We start from the raw sequence: 21477 nt of genomic DNA on the forward strand, positions 1-21477 counted from the left end.
CTGAGGCAAGATGTAGCACAGGCAGTAAGACAACGCAAATGTGATATATAATGAAAAAACTGACAAAATAATATCAATAAGAATAACTGGAAAACCTAACAATATAACTATCATTCAAGTCTACACTCGAACAATAGAAACTGAAGAAACTGAAAACTTTTATGCAGGTGTTCAAGAGAAAATTGATGATATACCAAAACAAGACATACTGCTAATCCTAAGTGATAGGAATGCAAAAGCAGGAAACAAATAAGAATCAAATATTGTTGGAAAACTTGTCCTGGGGTAAGAAATGAAACTGGAGAACAACTTGTAGATTTTTTTTTTAAAACAACCTGTTTTTTGCAAACACATATTTCAAGCAACTTTCCAGAAAACTGTACACATGGACATCACCAGAAGGCCAATACAGAAATCAAACAAGTTATGTAACTTGAAGTAGAAAATGGAGAAACTGTATTCTTGCTGCCAAAACAAGACCTGGAGCAGACTGCATTAATGACCGTCAGTTCTTGATTTCAAAAATTAGAGCCAAGCTAAAAAAGATCACCAACAGAAACATAGCGCCAAAATATAACGTAAATAATACCCCTGAATCCACATAAAGAACAGTTTTACATTGCTCAACTTAATTGACCACAAACCAGAATAACTGCAGACTCAAACCAGAGACATTACTAGAAAAGAATTCCAAAAGACAATTCCTGCAGCAACAAGAAAGAAAAACCCTAAATGGATGGCAGAAGAAACATTCACAGTTACATAAAATAGATGAGAGATGAAAGCAAACAGCAAACAGGTCAGAATCCTTAATGCAATTTTTCAGTGACTATTACATAAAGACAAAAAGAACTATTATAACAATCAGTACAAAGGAAACAGAAGAAAGCAACAAAAGAAGAAAAATAGGAGAGATCTTCTAGAAGACTCAAGAAGTTCAAACATAGATTAGGAATGCTAAAGACAAACTAGGGAACATAGTATCTGACCAGGTGAAAATAAAGAAAAAGTAGAAAGATTATGCAAAAGAACTACAGGGAAGAGATGAAAGGATGATAGACTTCTATGAAGAAGAGTCTGCAATATTAGAAAGAAAAATGAAAACTGTTCTGAAAGCTCTCACAAAGAATAAAGCATCTGGAATAGATAGGACACCAATGTAACTATTCCAAGTGGCACAAAATGAATCAGTCAAAATCCTAATAAAATATGTAAACAAATATGGAAAACAAAACAATGGTCCTTAGACTGGAAACATTCAATATATATTCCAATCCCCAAGAAAGGAGTTCCAAAAGAGTGCAGCACTAAAGTGAAAACTGGCAGGAGAAACATCACTAATTTAAGATATGAATATGATACCATAATACTGGCAGAAAGCAGCAGTGACTTGAAACCACCCCTGATAAAAGTAGAAAAGCAGGACTGCAGCTGAATGTTAAGGGAGCAAAAAAGATGCCCACAGAAGAATAACAGAACTTTACTGTTAATAATGAAGAAATCAAAATTGTGAAGGATTTCACATATCTTGGCTCTGTCATCAACTGAAAGGGACACTGTAGCAAAGAAATTCTAAGAAGACTGAGACTTGGAAGGGCAGCAATGAAGAAATATTTATTTATTTATTTATTTATTTATTTATTAAAACATTTCTATGCCGCCCCTTGCCAAAGCCTCGGGGCGGCTCACAGCACAAAATAAAATACAATAAAATACAAAAATAACAGTATAAAATTAACAATATAAATATAGAAGATCATAAAGTGTAAAGACATTTCACTGAAGACCAAGATTATCCACAGTATTGTATTGCCAATCACAATATATGGGTATACAAGCTGGACAGTGAAGAAAGCTAACAGGAAGAAAATTAATGCATTTGAAACATGGTGCTGGGTGAGAGCTTTGTGAACGCTTTGAACCAATAGAAAGATGACAAGTGGGTCCTAAGTCAAATCAAGCTAGAGCTTTCCCTAGAAGCAAAACTGACAAACCTGAGGCTATTATACTTGGGACACACAATGAAAAGGAAGACCGATTAGGAATGAAGGCAGAAGACGAAAAGGCCAAGTATGAGATTGATTTAATCCATAAAAGAAGCCATAGTGTTGAACTTGGAAGAGATGAATGGAACTGTCATGGACTGGACATTTTGGAGGGTTTTCATTCATAGGGTCATCATAAATTGGAGATGACTTGACTGCAAATAACATGTTTTTTTCAACAATGACTGAGAGTGTATATCAATGGAAAGATGCAATCATCCTAAAAGTGGATGGCAATTAGTAAAGATCAGAAATAATTGTGTGCATTCATCAGAAAACCATTATCCACAACCTGAAAAGCCATTTCATTAACTGAATTTATCCCATTTCTATACTGCCTAACAGCCTTAAGCTCTTTAAGATTAGAACCATGCAATATAAAATCCTAAGGAGAAAAAACCACTGAAAACAGGAAAAAAACACAATAACAATATTACAAAATCCTAAAAAGCAGTAATTCCTTTCTTAAGAACTAAGCAATACAAAGGGCTTCCCCGAGTACTAAGAAAAGTGCAACATGGGCACCAGACAAGCCTCCCAGGGCCATGGGGGGCATTCCACGGCTGACATGCCACCAGTGAAATGGCCCCCTCTGAAATATGTCGTTCTTCCTTGGTCAACTATTAGAGCAGCTACTTGAGAGAAAATATTTTTCTTTCTATCAACTAACAAGATGAATCATCTACTGCTTTACTTTAAAAATGCTGTCAATATTTCCTTGCTTCTTTATCCAATCTAGGTAAAGTAAAACTGTTTGAGGCAAGAGCCAAAATTCACTTTAGCCAATTCTGGGCCCTGTTCAAAATAGCAAGTGATGGCTGGCTGGCTGGCTGGCTGGCTGGCAGAGGTAATTGCCCTGGAGTGTTGCCAAGCAACTGTCTGTAGCACCTACCACCCAAATGGGAAGTTGCTTCAAATTATGATAATTATCTACACTAAGCCAAGTTGTTATCTTGCTATGTCATTTTATTTTAAAGATTGAAAATTATTCATAGTGATTGAAAAAGGAACAAGAATTACATATAAACTGTTACATTTATATTTACATAGACATATGTTATATCCAACATTATAAGCATAATAAAAATAACATCTTAGAATCCTTTATTTAAATCTGATTATTTAGCCTTAATTTATGCTTTTTCTCCCAGTACTCGAAAACAGTACCCACTGATCTGATGTCCTCAATTTATTTAATTTTTCCTTCTCTAAATCTCAGATTATATGTTGGTTTTAAGCACATTATGGCTGACCAACATCACTTTTCATGGGTCCTCACTGCATTGTGGGTTGTATCCATGATTCAACCTTGCACTATAGTTTAATGAAGGGTTGTTAACCAAGTACAACCTGGGAAGAGAGCACATTTGTGGTTAAGTTGTGAACTCTGGGTTGTTTGCACAACCACATTTAAACCATAAACTTTTGTATGTAAAGACAATTCACAATTCAACCACAACCCATACTGAACCCAAACTCTAGGTTATGTATGAACCTGAATATCAGCAGCTCTCCAGGGTTTCAGGCAAGAATATTCTTTCCCCACATTACTTGGAGATGCAATCACTAAACTTGGAACTTGTTCTCTGCCACTGAGTTACAGCCAACCCATTCCAGAAGTACCCATTATATAGGCTTGGAATACATATCTGGATACATTTATGCCATGCTCCACAGAGTAAAATGCAAACATGCCAAGATCTTACAATTCTGAGAAAGGCTGTCACAAGGCAACATATTTGTGCTTCTACACCATAAATATGTCCAAATTTCCTCTAATAATCCCTATTCAAATTCATGTTCTAGAAAGTCTCAAATTCTTTTTCCCCTCCCATCCAGTTAACTTCTCTTATACCTAGTGTGAAAAGAGGAAAATATTGAATAAAGAAAGTATTTTTTTCACTCTGTTGCTTTATTTTATTTTATGGTGCATTAGTGCTTAATTTTCTCTTCATGAAAACATGTTTTCATCAAATAACATTTTCAGTGGGATCTAAAAAATGCACCATCTAACATACATTAATTTCCAACCACAAAATTGAAAAGGAACATTAACACATGTAAGGTTGAAAAAGAGAATACAGTTTAAAGATATTAAGAGGGTTAATGAACCACAGTTCTAGTTCATACCTAATGACAGTCCTTGGTTTAAACAAGCAGGAGTTCACAACTCCCAACAAACCATGGGTTTTCTTTCTCAGATGTCTGTATGATAAGAAACTATGGTTTGTTAGCAAGGCTGGATTCACACAAGATGCCAATTTGCAAAGAAGTCCTTATGTTAGGGCCCAAGTGGAATGATTCTCCAGAACATGATCACAAAGGGGTACCCGCATCACACAGCCCATAGCACAAGTTCTGGTGGCACAGGCGGCATCACAATGCATTGAAATAAAAAAAATGCAAATATGATGTTTGATTACTCCCTTATGTTACAAACATTCCAATCTAGTTTGAATGCAACAGCAACAAATAATAGATTAATTAATCCACAATTTGTATAATTAGTTGTTTCATGATACACGAACTCAGACATTATGGGTTATTCAAGGAGTTAACAACCTACAGTGAACTTATGGTTATTCTTAGGTTGATGGCAGATTTTTAATCCACAAAAAACCCATAGTGTCAATGCTCACAGATCATGAAGCAACCTTGAGTGAGCAGATCAAGTAATTACACCAAGCAGATACATGGGGGTGGGGGTGGGAGGGGAGGGATTTGCTACCATTACATCCAAACAAAGCTACTGACATATTTTATTAAAATCATGTTGTGGCATTGTTATGCTCTTATAACACTATGCATGCACGCACATGCAGAAACTTAACAGTCAGGCTATACAGCAATTGATCTGTATTTTTTTCAACTGTGATAATCTTCACTCACATCAAGATGAATTTGGTACTGCTAGGAATCAGTTTTCTTCACTTTCCCTGCTGGAAGATCAGGTTCCAGCAAGTGACAGAACTGAAAGTGTACAGGCACATAAGCATGTTGAGCAGGCTACTAGTTTGGTTATTGTTAGGCACACTCAGCCAGATTTGACCTTTTCTTCTGTGACTATCCTTCTTTTGTGCCATACTGCAAACTGCTTTTGAAATTTCACTCTATTTCAACAGTAATTTCTCATGCAAAATTTGGGGCTGGGGCTTTTTGAGAAATAAATGCCCCGCTCAGAGTGTCCAGAATTGGGCCATCTTTGCTTATTTTATTTTGGGTACTGGCCATGATTTCTACTTTTTAGGCAGATACTGCAAACAGAATGTTAAAATTAAACTTTTAGTAATGTAAAGCACAATTAAAGCAATGAACTTGAAGCTTCCAGATAGGTTAGGGCAACCCCCACCCCAAACATTACCTTAACAAAGAACCTTTTATCTGTCCTGGCAGGATTGTAAGAAGCAAGGTAAGCAGCAATTAAAAGGAACTTGGAATAATATGGAAGTTCTACATGAGCATGGGCTGAAAGTCCTAGAAAGAAAAATAAAAGATAAAATATAATATTTTGAATGACAAATTTAATGGTGCACATGATTCCCCACCAAACACAGAAAAGAAAAATACATATTATGGATCTTTGCAGCCGTTTCTGTATTTCTGAGCTGTTGGCAAATTTGAAGGCGCTTACTAAGAGACACTACTGTGTTGCTTTCAATTATACAGGTATTTTATCATCAATAATTAATTCTACAGAACTATTACCTCTACACATACCTTTTAGTTGTCCTGGTTCTCCATTATCTTGCTGCAATTGTTCCCACTGGGAGCTAAAAGACAAGGCAGCCATTTAAAAGTAATGTATTTGACATGCCTAAAAGCAAGGCACTTATGAATTTCAACTGCAAAAGCTGGATGCATTTGTGATATCCATGAATAAAAGGAACAGTACAATTAAACCTTTCAACAGTATATGGAGAACATGAACAGAGATGCTGGAATATTCTACTAAATAATCAGTGATCTAAGCAGATTTGTAAAAGCTATTAAGGGAGCAACTTTGTACTTTGGTTTGGCCACCATGAAGGTCATTGGCTTAATCTAACTCAATATGGACCTACTGGGCCCACAGACAAGTATCACTAATACAGAGTGGATAGAAAAGCTATCCTATGATCCCTAACATTGTCTGTCTGTTTATACCACAGGATTTATACTACATTGTCTGTTGTTTATACTACAGGATAGCAGGATTCCCCTTCTGGTGCCAGAAACAGCACACTGACATTTGAAGAAGAAGTCAAAGAGCTGAACCCCTGTCCTGCCCACTAACAGCCAGCATGAAAAACAGCACTGCATGGCTTCCAGGGTAAGAAAATCTACCTCAGGAAAAGATAGGCAAATCCTAGAGAGGCCAGGCCATGAGGTTCATTCCTTCGTCCTCCTCCACAATTGCATTGCTATACTTGCAAAAAACCTGGTATAGAGAAAAACACAATGACTGGAAGATGGGAAGGCAAAGGTTGCCTCAACCTCCTGCCCTGCCAGCTTCAGCTCAGAGGGCACTGGATACACAGATGCTTTTGTGTTTGGAGGCTTCTGCCTTGCAAAGGTGCAACACAGCAGGTTACACAAGAAGAGTATCAGCTCAAGTGTCTCTCACTCCTGTAAACCATGTTCCTATGAAGGTAAACTTCTGCTCAGTCACTCTCCTGTAATATGGAGATACTGATCTACAAAGCAGGGTAACTGTAAGCATTACTGAGTGAAAGCTATTTGAATATTCAAACATACCATAAATGATATTATTGATCACATATACCTATATTAAACTTTAAGAATGACAAGCATGAAATGAAACAAACATGCTAGCTGCTAGGGATTTCAGTATTTCAACGACCTTCCTAATAGACAGCAATAGTAGAAAAGACAGACATTGATCCATCAAATACAAGGAGCCTTGAGTAGGGAACTTCACGGGGCATGGAGAAAAAATCTAGCTAACAACTCAAGAATTTATATTTATGGCTTGCAGCAGTAAAAACTGCAACAGTTATTTAAATTAAAATGGATAAATGCTATGTCTGGGTAAAACAAAATTCTGAGTTATAATCCATTGTTAACAGAAGGCTTGCATCAAGACTAAGTTTATCTCTAAACTTAGAGATACAAATATTGAACAACATGATTCAAAATTACTTTAAAGCCATAATTGCTAGAGGTTTTTTTAAAGTGCAAATGTCTTATCAGTATAAACCAATTTAACAGTATTATCTGAGTATCCAGGACTACAAGTTTGCTTTAACTGATCAGCTTCTCTCTGATCTCATTAGCATTCAGATATACAACCCTGCAGATGTCCCTGACAAAAAGAAATCCTGAATAGTCCTGTTAAAAAGTACAGCGATAATAAACTTTTTAAAGGAATCAGAGCTGTGTTGGTTATCTGTCAAACTTTTGTTCTACCATAAAAGAGATTTTTGAATATTCATTAATGTTCCTATTTGGTGGTATCTGTACATTAGCAGGAACAAACTATTTCTAAATTTAAGTAGATTTAAAAGAGTCAAGGTATTATTTTTGGGAGGAAAGAATGCCATTCTTCACTCACTCTTGACATTTTATGCAGGGTTCCTGACAAGCAGTTCTCCAAAAAATAAATAAATAAATAAATAAATGGAAGATAACAATTACCTTGATATTTCTCGCAGATAAACAGTCTGCATAGCTCTCTTCAAGTGGGACTCAATATTTTTCCAAAGTCGGCGTGTGTCACGTTCATTTGCTACATTGTATGCATAAACACACAGATGGACACATAAACACATAGTATTAATTCAAGATGAACTTTGAAACATGCAGCAATTGTTTGACTTCATGCAGCTAAGAGACTAAGAACCACAATGTTTCTTTTGGGATTCTAATACTGATATTTTCATACCATCATACTATAGGACCACTGTATGTTAAACTGCAACTATAAAAATATTATACATGATACCATTCTTTGATAATCTGTGGTCCATTCTCCCTGTTCTGTCACCATTCTTTTAGCTGAAAGGATTGTTAGTCTCACCCTTGTCTTTTGATGGCTAGAGGCTCATATAACATCCCCCAGTGAGAGATCAGAATTGCTTCATGGGAGCATGTGTTCCCTCGGCTCCCACGTTTCTCACTTTTTCTCTCTCCTGCAATTATTACAGCATTTATCCTTTCCACTTGTGAAACTCTAACTAGCACTAACCACAGCATGAGCTCACAAGATAAGCACATATAACACTGGTCCTTTACCATCTACACTGGCTACCAACTGAAGTCCAGGCCCAATTTAAGACCTATAAAGCCCTAAATAGCTTAGGACCTGGATATCTGAAGGAGCGTCTCCTTCCCTATGTCCCCTTAAGATATGGGTCAGAGGTCCTCCTCCAGGAGCCCTCTGTGAAGGCGATTATGAGGGTGGCCACCTGGACAAAAGCCTCCTTTGTGGTGGCACCCTGGTTGTGGAGGTGCACCTGGCACTGACACTTTATTCTTTTTGGCACCAGACCAAAACCTTTATATTTTGCCAGTATTTTAAGGTTTAGATTGCGATTGTGTGTTTTTATTGTATATAATGGATGCTGTGCTTCACTTTGTTTTATTGTAAGACCACCCTGAGACCATTTGGTAGTGGATGGTATACCAAAGTTTCAAATAATAAATAAATAAGTCATGCCAGATGTGCTAAACTATGCGTAAAGGACTGGGCAGTGTTATGTCTGCACCTGAAATAAAAAAAAAGGGGGGGTGACTAAAGTCCAAATCACCATTTAAAACCTCTTAACTATGGCTTGGGAGGTAAGACTAATAAACAGTAAGTCCTAAATGCAGGGTGAGGGAATGTTCATGCAAGAAGCAAGGAAGATGAGCTAGGTCCAAGTAGGAATAAGCTCAAATGGTGCTCCTGGTTGCCTAATCATGGTTAGGCAATTGCATGGTTAGCACTGCATCAGCACGAAGCTGACAAAAAGCACATATAGACTCAAAAAAGGGTATGTTCTTTTCCTGCCCAAAAAGGAGAGTGATCCATTATTTATTCATAAAAGGCAAAACACTCACCTTCTCCTTGAACCACGGGCTCACAGTATTTCGAAAAATTGAGTGCTGCCTACAGGATAAACAGTAAGAGGTAAGTAAGTATTACCCTAAGTTTGCAATCGGCATGTCCCTAGATTTACCATGTGCCACTCTGTCAGTTACAAAAGGATTTTACCCCTACTCAAGAAGAGCTATACCTTAGTTTTCTAATCTTGACAAAAGCCTATTTACAATTACATAGACAATAAAATGAGCAAGGTTTGAAGAGACAGGTGGACGGTCAATTGTTGAGACCTGGGAAAACTGAAATCAATTGTGACTGGCACAGACCAATGGGGCAGTTAATTACCGTCTCTGCTTGGTAGCTCTAGATGGGCAGACTAGTTTTAAATATTAATTATTCTAGTCAGCTCACAACTGAGACAACCAAGATAGCACAAGCACATCTTTTGGAGCTCATCCAAAAACTGGAGAGGCCTGGAATGATCCAGGTATCACTTTAACTATTGGCACTGACAGCTTTCTACATCTTTACAGCTGGTTTCTATATTCCGTATTAGACTATGAAGATCTCTACAGATGATATTTATCCAAAAGTTCAGTGGCAGCTATTTTTAAGTGATGTCAGATGAATGACAAGCCTGCCCAATTCTAGCCCTTCTTTCCTTTATTTTTGGGTGGTACAGATGAATGGCATCTTGTCTTGCTTGGTCTGCTTGATCTGTTACCACTTCCTACTGGCTTGGCAGTGGAATCCAGTAAGTTAGGTGTTGGTTTCCTGAAGCAACAGTTGCGTATCAGGAAGGGAGTAGAATCAGGGCGTTATAAATTGAGGTTGGCCTCCTGGCCAACCCACTTGGTGGATATCTGGACCTCCAGATATAGGGAAGGCTATGAGTCATAATTTCAAGTTGATATATACAGGGAATGGGTGGGTTCACATATTGTACTAACTCACCCTGTCGATAAATCATGGCAAGTTGTCTGTCTTGCCAACAACCCAAATAACTGGGTTCACTGTGACTTGCTCTCCCTTTCCTTCTCCCTCAGCCATCCAAACAATGTGCCAAGGAACACCATGGATGAAGCCATCATGTATTATCTCCCTCATTCCCTTTTATCCTGTCCCCCCTCCCACCACAGCAAATATCACCTCCTGCAAACTCCAAAGTGACAGCCAGCGATAGTTCCACCAAAGTGCCTTAGCAGGACACTGCAGGAACTGTCATGACTTGTCACTTATTTTTTAAGTGTGCTTTTTCCATATTTTTTTCCTAGTCAAATTTAGGCAAATATGGGGTAAGTACTGCTGCAGGTTCAAAACAGGAAGCCTCACGCAGGCAGGCAGTACCTGCTATCAAAGCAAAACATATACCTAGTCTGGTCATTGACCCATAGAGGTTCCATATAGGCTTATTTTTGATACTGTTTTCAATTAACACCTGTCCAAAGTTGAGCTTGAGAAGAGGAGGATGCAGGGCAGTAATTCTGACAGAACAATAAGCATATGAAATCAGGGTACTTCCATCTCTAAATTATCCTTTTGTGCCCTTCTTTAATTTCTGTTTAAAAAATTCCCTACTTTTGAAGTGAGTGTCAGCAAAAAGGGGGAAAGACTGCATTTACCTTCTCAAGCACTAAGTGTCTCAAGAATGGGTGGAAAAGTTGGGGGAACTGGGAGGGGCACATTCAAAACTGCAGGAATCTTGCTGCAAAGGGAGGAGAAGGCTCAGGGAAAAAACAACCCCTCTGCAGGAAGCAGTGTAAATTTTGACAACATAATAACCCACATGATTTGTTACCTATAATGGGTTGTCATTTCATCATAACCAAGTCAACATGAGTGAATATCACACTCCATCCCCTTAGGCTATTCTTCCTACCCAATTTATACAGGAGGTAGGCCATGTCACTTTCCCTTAGTAGCTGGACTATCAGTATTACAGTCCACCAAGCTATTGTGTCAAATTAAGGAAGCTGTAAGCAATTGCAGATATTTTTCAAACCAGCTCAGTGTATATCCCCCATTATTTCCTTGTTCGCTACCCAGTGCAGACAGAATGGATTCCAATTCTGTTACCCTCTGGCCTGGTGTAGGATCTTTTAACCATGATTAAGATCCTACATGGGCTTTCAACTTTCCATGCATGGAATGCACCCTCTGTGAGGGATGAGGCTCCACCAGTGTAAACTACCTTTGGGACCTACCTTTAAAAACTGACACTTGTTTATGATATGGCAAGGAAGGATGGGCAATGCTACCCTACAAAAAGAAGGTTAAGTTCAACCAGGCAGGCATAAGCCCTTTGGGCTTAGTTCCTTAGTTTGTGACCTTAACAGACTACATCTGGATAGATGCGAGTCGTATGAAGGAACAGCTCTATTATATATCTATATAGGACAGGCTATAAATTTCGAAGCCAGAAGCAAAACTATGATCTCCACATTTATTCGGAAAAAGCCCTAAGAGATCTCTCACCAGATGTCGGAGTTCCTTTAGGTCCCTGCAGACAGGATAGAAGACACCAAGTAGAATATTTATATATGCAGCATAAAAATCAAAAGAATACTCTGGAGGATGGTCATGGGATAGAATCTTCTGTAGATGCCCTGTTTAAAAAATAAACCAGCATATTTTTTCTGTAGAGCAGAAATCTGACTCAATGCATTGCTTGCAGACAAAAAATTAAGGAGGAACTAGCAATACTACCTGGCATTTATAACAGCATTAGTAATTCTTTACAAGCAGTTTGTATTGAATACTTTTTAACTAGCTTTGGATAATTCAGTATAGGTCCAAGCACATCATGGAATCCTTTATGAAAAAGCATCTTTGGCAAAGGGACAAAAGTGCCTTACTTCCAGCCAAGCTCACCATGCCTGATGCAGAGGGCAGCCTGCACAGCATCTCTTGACACCGAAAATGAACATGCTTTTAGCTTCAGGCAGCTACAAGTACACTGATGTGAGCAGGTCAAAAGACCTCGGGAAAAGCCTCAGCACTGAGCTCTTCTCTACAGAGGCCCACAGTCTGATAACTAAACCAAGGACCAGGAAACTCTTTCACTCCAAAGGCCAAATCCAATTTTGAGGAGGAACTTGGGTGTCACAATTTAAGCAGTGGGTGGAGACAGAGACAAAAAGAGTGGGGTGTAAAATACAAAAAATACAGGTATACTATAACATAGCAAAGCTCCTACTGTCAACTACAAAGTCAAAGCAGAGGCATTCTGACCTTTTAGAACAGGAAAAGATCTGCAGTGCACAAAAGCTGGGAAGTGCAAGGTGCTTGGGGGAAAGGGACCAGGCCAGGGTGAGGAAGCCACATGTCTGGGAAACTGAAGAAGGCCAAACTGGGCCACATTTGGGCCTGTGCCTAAAGTTCCCCACATCAAACCTAGATTCAAATTAAAGACCGAAGTGTCAGAGTCACTTCTTTCGCTAGTCATACAGAAAAGATTAGCTTCAAACATCCCTCCTGCCACTTTCCCTCTCTCTAAAGTATATGGAACAACAACACAGTTCTTCTTCACTTCAGTCAATTTGTGTTTCAGCACCAGATAAAGTATTTTTAACTGAACAAGGCGTTTGGATATTGTGCTAATTTTTACAATGGATAATAATTTCCTGCTGTGATTACTATGTGCTGGAGCATGAAGAATGGGGGAATGGAGCCCACAGAGGGAGCTCAAGCCTCTATGGGCCAGATGGGCAATCTCAGTGGGCCTGATTAGGACATAAGTACTTGTGGGAAATATTATGAAAATGTCCAGATATAGTACAGAACTGAACCAACTGTTATCCTATTTGCCCATGTGAAGGCTGAGGTTTCTCTTGATGAACAAGATTAATCATTTGCTAATTGCTGTCAGAACCATGAGTTTTCAGTGGAAACAAAAATCCTTCTCCTTTGAGAGATGGGATGCCGAGAATATGGAAAATAGTTTACATGCTAAAATTTACAAATATTATACAAATTAGAGGAGACAGACAAGGAATAAGAGTTTTATTTGAATGTGGTCTATCCCTGTGTTTTAAAACAACAAACAGCAAGACAAACTACAACCATATGATTTATTGGGAACACTATAAAACAATCAACAAACTGTTTGTAAGCCTGACTTTTTTTCTTTTGATAAAAGCACAAGCCAATGGGCATGCCTGTAAGCTTCCAAACCTAGAGGATTATAAGCATTCTATGCTGAGTATACTATCTTGCACTATCACTAATGTAAATTATGTTGCAGTCAAGTTATTTCTAGCACAATGCCAGCAGCATTGTGGCATGATGTGTTTAGCAGTAATGTTGAATGGGTTGTCATTATATGCCATCAAGTTGTCATCAACTTTTGGGGACCTATGAATGTAAGTCCTCCAAAATGTCTTATGCTTGCCAGCCCTGCTCAACTCTTCCAAATTCAAGTCTGTGGCTTCCCTAAAGGAGTCAATCCATCTCATATTTGGTCTTTCTTTTCTTCTTCTACATTTCCTAGCATAGCTGTCTTCTCCAGGAAGTCTTGCCTTCTCACGACGTGCACAAAGTATGACAGCCTCAGTTTAGTCATTTTTGCTTCTAGGGAAAGTTGAATAAGTAGTGCCACATACAGAGATGCACAGATACAGCAGTTTCCTATTCATCTGTGTGTGTGTGTGGTATGCATGAATATTCCCCCAAAGGGATTTTTAAAATACAAAAAAGTGGATTGTATCACTGTGGAGGACTACCTCTTCATTCATGAAAGTCTAGAGACAATCCCAGCACTCAGAACATGGGCTAGGGGCAGGGAGTTGTGAGTGGCTGTTTCACTTTCATTCTTGTCTGGGGATGGTGTGGGAACCTTCCAGTGGCAGAATCAGCAGTAGCAGCTGGAAGGAACTCTACCTAGAAAAGCTACCTCAGCCTGAACTGAACAGTTCCAATTGTTCTAAGATAGGCAAGCAGCTGAATGTACCATTTGTTTTCATCTGTCCAAATAAACTAGTTTTAACTTTTAATCCTTGGTGTGAGAGTAGTGACTAAGAGAAGGAACATGCATGCTCCTGGGAACTATCCCAACAAAGAAAGAAGACAGTGACAGGAAGGGAAAACATGGTATTCAGGGCTTTACCCTAGCTAGACTGAGGCTGTTGGGCCTAAAGGTTTGTGGTGAAAAGAGAATGCTACCACCAACTGCTGGTGTTGCTGAAGAACTGGAAAGGGAAGGCTAAGAGAATTAACAACTTCTGTAAATGCCAGGTAAGAGACAAGTAAGATACCTGAGGGGAGAACAATGACCTGGGTAAGGCCTGAGTACAAAATCCAACAGCCTGAGCATGGGAGCTGTATGCACAAAAGATGTATGTGGTTACAAACCAATAAACCTGCTACTAAGTGGTTCGACAAAGGTGGGGCAGTGCAGTGCAGTGTGGCAGTGACACAACCATTCTGCTAAACACACACACACTCCTTCTCCCAAACTAGGAGTTCTGAATTCCTCAGACTGCAGTGGTGGGTGGGAGTGCATCAGAACTGATCTCCAGAATCACCTCTGCTTGCAACAGTAGTCAGCCAAATGCTTCTGGAACCTCACAGCAGGGAATGGGCAAGATAGCCTTCCCCTGTTTTTCCCAAGCACCTCAGTCTGCTGCCTCTCTTCACAGAGAAGGCATGTGGCTACCAACCACTGTTAGACCCAATAATTATATAGGCATATATTGCATGTTACCTATGCTGTAGTCTGGAAAATATATTGGTAATGGCTCAAGGCATCCTGTAGCTGGACGAAGAAGCTCCCACACAATTTCACTCAGAAGAACCACGGTCACATTTCTCTCTGTCTGGAGAGGAGTGGAGTAGGATATTGGAGAAAGAGGGAAAGATGACCTTGAAATTACATTTTTAGTCATAGAAAAGCATTTCAAGCTTTCTAAAAGACTGAAATAAATTAATCTGAGTCAGCATTTTATAGCAAAATTATTTGCATAATCACAAGCCCTTAGACAGCCTAATCAAGCAGCTAATACACTTGAAGTTTTTTAAAAAAAAATCAGAAATCTTTTATTTCTCTGTATTATGAAAGGCTACATAAAGTCACACATCATAATTGCCATCATAAGCCCTACTCATAGTCAGCCACTGGGGCTAATGGGAGATGTAGTCCAAAGCATCAGAAGGAAACCATCTTGCCTAGCTATGTATTAAATTATGAGCCACCAGAGTATGAAGGCAACACCCTTCATCTTGCAAAACACCTGCACAACATGAAATCCAAGGAAGAGAACTTAGGTCTCAGGAACCTCTGACGCTTGGGCCAGTATTCTGTGTTTGAGGTTGGAGTGTTACCATTGAATATTAGTGCTGTTCTCGGAATCACCTTCAGGCACAGAAGGAAAAGGGGACGTGTGACTTACCACTGCAACAGGAATTAGGAAGCCTCTGGATTGGTCAGGCCTAGTATTAATACTGAGAACTGGGCCTTCTGCTTTAGCCTAGCCTAGAGAGCAGTACCCTTTGCCTGCTGCATTTTTAGCTCAGCATCTGATAACCTGATCAGGAGCATGTACCATTCAGGTCTTGATCCGAGAACCACTTTTCTCCGAAACCCAGTCCAAGCCTATAGTCATCAATCCCTTCTCCCTCAACAAGCTCATACAAAGTAAAATCCTCCCCTCTGCACTTCGGGAACTCTACAGAGATATTGGTAACAGATGAAGAAAGATGGATTGTTTTTCATACTACCTCTATTTGGAGACACTCACTCCAACACGGCAGCTGAACACCATGAAAGGAGGAGAGACATTTGCCATTACTGGTAGAGAACAGCTTATGCTTCCAAATCTTACTTTTCTCAGCAAACAACAGGATCTACGTGTATACATGATATTCTAGATCCTGGTCAATTAGCTTTTTCAGCTTATTTTGCTTATTTTTATTGTTCATAATCACTCAAAAATGGTACCAGCAGTCACATCCTTCCCCAAGGTAGCATCAAGAGATTTCAATAAGCTGATTTCTAATCATTCTCCCCATAGGAGGCTTGAGTGTTTTATTTTTCACAACACTCCTTGGTCTCTACCTACTAGCAAGATATTAGAATCATGCAATATGCTTCTCTAATGCACTTGAATGGCTGCAAAAGCCATCATCAATCCAAAGCAAAACACATTTCTCCCTGCAGTTGAAGTCTCACATTTGTTACACCCTGTTTGATCAGATTACAGCAAAGGTAACACATGAAGGTGCCAAAGCAAGTGACACAGCTGCTCTCAATTCCACTATGCTACCAAGATTAATGAACATCTACAAAAACTGAACAGCACACTTTCCCAAGTTGCAGCATACAGTGGGAAGTGGCAATCACCACAGCTCCAAAGCATCATTTCAGGTGCTCCAGAGCATATACATCACCTCCCTGTCCCAGAAATCACAAGCTAGGCCAGGCTTATGGAGTAACAGAAATAATCCACCCAAGGCAATATATTCCAAGGCAGAAAGAGGCAGTAATTATTTTCTTGTCTCCCACATACATCTTTGTATGTGTCACATTTAAAAATGTAACTGATATTCAGCACAGAGGGGGGACAGTTATCATCAAGATTTGTCACTTCAGGTACAAGCTAAAATGGGATTTGGAGTAGATTTCTTCTTATTCATGCTTGAACACAGGCTAATCCACCATGTACAATGACCAGAATACCCCTCACTCCTTTAAATCATTTCCTTTGCATTAAACAACAAAGCAGAAATTTAGTTTATTGTACTTCTGCACTCTTGCCTGTTTCTTCCAACATTCATACACCTACAGTCTTCCTCACCCATTTATATTGGCTCCTGCTTCCTCTTTACACACACCATATGGATTTTCATTTATAATAAAGTTTTCCAATTTCACTAAGCCCCACGATCAAGCCCCATAAAAAGCCATCTTGACCCATCCTAAAGAATTGGAGGTGTTTCTGCTATCTCCTGTTAACTCCAGCTGTGGAAACAGTGGGTTGTATCCAACATCCTAGATAGATCCATTGAGATAAATGGGAGTTAAGTTAAAGTAATACTGGATACAACCCAGATGTGATGAAATGCGTTAAGATTTTTTCATGTTAATGAACTATCAGAACTGGGTTCCACTAAACTTGGGCACAGACACATCTCATGGGTAAAAAGTTCCTTCAAAGTCAATAGTTACTGCACTTGCTTTGCATGCAGGAGGTCCCAGGTTCAACCCTTTGTATCTGCAGCGAGGGCTGGGAAAGATTGTACCTGAAACTGCAGAAAGCTGCTGCCAGTCAAAGGCTGACAATGTCACTTTCCAAGCTATTACAATACAAACTGTAGTCAGGGTCAATGTGAGCTTCTGAGAGATGAAAAGAACATTATGAGGAAGCAGAGATCCATTTCACCCGAAGTCTCAAAAAAGATGCACCTGAGGTTTTTATTTTGTGGGAGTGGGGAAACTATTAAGTGAAGAGAAAAAAAATACCCTGCATCCATCTTTTGCTGCAGGAGCTACAGCAGTAAAACAACCAGAACAGTTTTGAATCAATCTTTTTTAAGCCTTTTGATGTGCCACAACTAGCATTGTAAGGTGGAACACAGTTTGTGGCCTAGTCACTTTTGTGAACTTGTTCACAAAGTTATGCTAGAGAAGCTATTCCAAATAAAAGGCACTACTAAATACAAGCACAAACTGTCAGACCAATCTTACTGACAGTGAAGTTGCTCTATCAGTTTCAATTCTACTAAAGAACAACTTCTGATAAAGTTGTAGCAGTGTTTGCTGGACCTTCTATTGTTCCCTGCTGAAACTGGCTCATTACCTAATTGGTACAGATCTGACCTTTATTTCAGAAACATCAAAATAATGCGGAAGCTGGATCAAGTAACTTGGACAATGTACTTACTAGCTCTTGTAATCTAAGGAAACCTGGAAGAATGTTTGCTTCAATTTCTCTTAGATTCTCTGCATTATCCAAAACCTTTAAACAGAAAAGAATTTTATTACACAACACCAGTTCATAAGCAATTTAAAATGATCTCTATCTGCATGCATGTAGTAATGTTTAATCAGCACAAAGATATATCAAAGCATGATTAAGTCAAATAGAGCCATCCTGAGTAGAACTAGTTCATTTATTTTCAGTTAAAAATATAACACTAAATAAATTGGTTTAAAAGTACAAGTAATTCAATTAATCCAGTCATCCACCAAAACATTGACTAAAATATTGCAGACCCTGTATGTGACGCAGAGAGAACATAAAGAGAGGTACCCATTGCTAGCAAACTTTTCTTTATGCCTGAGTCCCAATTCATACACAAAAATGTAATCACCTTTGTAATATATTAATTATTTTAAATTAAAATTAAATAAGGAATTCTATCAGTTCCCTGCTTAGGTTGTAATTATGTGGCCTCTGTGTGCCCCAGATCTGAGTTCCTATCAGAATCCTCACTCTATTCAGACAATACAATGGGAGCAAAGCAGAGCAGAGATCTGTAGCAGACACAGCCCTTATCTTGCTATTGATCTGTGGCAGTATTGCAATTGCTATAAATGACTATAAATCATTTCCCAACCAATGTGGTGAAGTGGGGGAATTTGCTTTCTTTTAGAAAGCCCAGAGAAGGGAGGGGGAAGTGCAAATTCCAATCCCACCCCCCCCATCTTCCACCTTGCTGGGTTTGTACTGGCAGAGCTTCAGCATTGTCAGAGGTTCCAACGCCAGGCCTCTCCATTTTATTAAATTCTATTTTTATTTTCAAACTTTTTGTGCATGTGCATTCTAAAATTGTTTTGCCAAAGGTTCCCTTCATTGGTAAATCCCATACTATGCAAGAAACAGCAACAGAAAGGCTCATTTTCTTTTTAAAAAAGGATTCCACTTTATATAAACAGATCCTTATTGGATCCTTCACTAAAGTAAAAAATGTGATCGTCCCAAATTAACACTGAATAATATTAATGAACATTTATATAATATTTTATATATATCATTTCAGTTGTCCTTTCAACAGCTGTGTACAGTCAGTATTTTTATCCCCACAATAGGGGTGAGATTGGGTGGGGTAACCAGGCAGGTGGGAAGAGAAGAGAGAAGAACTACAAATGCATGGCTTGGCTAAAAGAGCAATTCAACAAAAAGGAAAGAGTCGAAACAGTGATTCTGTGATTTGCTTTGGATTATCATTATATTACCTCTTATGGGTTGAAGTACCTTAATTGGTGAATTACAATGCTAAACACACAAGAGAAGAAACATGAAGGACACATTGTTCTCAAGGTAGGCATAAACACAAAGTTTTATTGGCACCATCTTTCACTGCAGGGAATGAATCACTTTGAGCCTCATGATTAATCATGATTGTTCGGTACCTGTGCTTGGATTAAAAGAAGCGTTTAGAAGCCACTGCAAGAGACTAACCATTTATCTTAATTTTCTCTGGATTAATTGAGGCTGAAATATCTTGCATTATTTACCAATGACATAAAATAGAATAAATTAGTTTTGCCAGCTTGTGCTACCAGAACGTAAGTTTCCCCATTAATCTCCATTTAAACCGCCTCATAATAAATCCATAAGACACAGGTTAATTCACATAAATTGATTTCTCCAACACTCTTGTCTATTTTCATGCAGAGCAAAGTGAAACACTGAAAGTTAATACTTAATTCTTCTGATTTAGTAACACTTTACCCAATATAATTGATAATTTTGCAACGTTTAATGCCCTGCCCTGGTCTTTATTATCCATTTCAAAGAACCTCAAATATTATGATAAGTAGCACTGTTAATGAAAATTGCAAACACTGTCTCTGAAAAAAGCTAAGCAGAGGGTCTTCCCAACTGCAGCAGAATAGTAATCTTCCAAAAATCCACAACACATTTTTAATATGTTAATGTTTCAGCTGGAATTCTGTCACATGAACCTTTTTTCTGTTAAATCAATAAATATGATGGTGGAGGATCTTTGAAGTAAATGCATAAATTAAGACAGTGGGAACTTTAGATATGTCTAGGGGATACCCAGTAGAACATTTGGTATGTTCTTCCATGACATATTAACAACTTATTAATATATCGCCTCTGAAACACTCCTGAGTTTTGCCATGTGGAATAGGCGACTGTTCCCTAATAAGTATTTAAAGGCATTTTTGGCACACATGAAGCTATCTGTCTGGATCTTTGGAATGTGACCGTATTATATTTAGCACTGATTCATACTTGTTGAGTCGCAAGTAATTCAATAGTTCCCATTCAAAAATCATGCAAACACAAATGTGAGCAGGAATGCAATTCTTGGAAAAAGTTTACAATTTACCAAAGTTGTCTTCATGTTCCAAAAAAGCACATCTGCACACTTCCCCAAATCCCTCCAAATTAGCATTTTTATTTATTAGCATATGGGGAGAAACGTGCATTTTTCAGGCACAAAGTGCTTTTCAAAAGTATGTGCACTGTTTACTCTTTTACCAATAAAAATATGCCTTCTTCACCAATTTAAAAAAAAATGTTCACTTTCACAAACACAAATGAAGCAAAATGATCTTGTGACAAAAAATTTAGAGAACCTAAGTGAGATCAAGCTTGCATGTTTGCTCATTTCTCCTCAGGAGTGTATATGAGACTGCTCATGCAGTAATGTTGCCTGTGAAATTCAGAACCCTGATGTACAACATGGAGCCTGCAAGTCACACAATCAAGGGCAGATGCAACTGGGCAAATCATTGCCGCCATGTGTGCAGGTTCCACAAGGAGGCGCCAAGTACTCACAGTGGGGTTGCTATGTTAATCATGAACTTTCAGTCTTATCTTTAACAACGATCAACTTTTTTAAAAAAATACTGAGGCTAATTATAGGACCTCTGACCAAGCAACATAAAATATGGAATGAGAGGACTATGCACATCAAAAAGCAGCACCATTACTCAGAGAAAAATGGCTGTGAAATGGATAAGCCATTCATTCCTAAAGAAATGCTGTAGTGCAAAGTTTAAGTTTTCCTGGTTTTCTGAAAGGTCTTCATTAAATGAGTTGGAAAGGATCCTGTAACTGTTCAACCACTACAGCAGAGACTTTGTCATGCTTGCCAACTTTGGCAGTCTTTAAGGTGACCCATTTAGGGCTTTGAAAGTTAGCACCAACACTTTGAATTTGGCCCAGAAATATAGTGGCAGCCAACACAACTAATCCAAAAATGGTGTTCAGAATTTCTGGCTCACACTAACATGCATTTGGCATCTGTGAAACTTTCCATGCAGTTTTGAAAGGCAGCACCATGTAAAATTTATGCTGAAAGAGCATGCAGAGTAAGATGGAATGACTCTGAGACACCTAACAAGCTAAAGATCATTGGCTAGTCTCGAAAGCTGCTAAAAGGCAAAAAAAAAAAAAAAAAAAAAAAAAAAGCCCAATAAAACCAAGTCCCCACCACCAA

The 21477-nt window shown here is 38.6% G+C and overlaps 1 protein-coding gene across 5 annotated transcripts in view; it reads right to left on the minus strand.

The window, feature by feature from the left end:
* ORC5 (origin recognition complex subunit 5) overlaps positions 1-21477 on the minus strand; it is a 92515-nt gene that overhangs the window by 59861 nt on the left and 11177 nt on the right. For all 5 annotated transcript variants that reach the window (XM_044423390.1, XM_044423393.1, XM_044423389.1 and 2 more), the window contains exons 5-11: positions 17943-18017; positions 14768-14879; positions 11542-11672; positions 9084-9132; positions 7680-7770; positions 5763-5815; positions 5407-5519 (exon numbers count right to left, since the gene is read on the minus strand). In XM_044423390.1, coding sequence (XP_044279325.1) covers positions 5407-5519; positions 5763-5815; positions 7680-7770; positions 9084-9132; positions 11542-11672; positions 14768-14879; positions 17943-18017 — 624 coding nt within the window. The remainder of the gene's footprint in view (positions 1-5406; positions 5520-5762; positions 5816-7679; positions 7771-9083; positions 9133-11541; positions 11673-14767; positions 14880-17942; positions 18018-21477) is intronic.

This window comes from Varanus komodoensis, unplaced genomic scaffold (genome assembly GCF_004798865.1).
Source record: "Varanus komodoensis strain SLA01 unplaced genomic scaffold, ASM479886v1 scaffold13_3, whole genome shotgun sequence".
Lineage (NCBI taxonomy): Eukaryota > Metazoa > Chordata > Lepidosauria > Squamata > Varanidae > Varanus > Varanus komodoensis.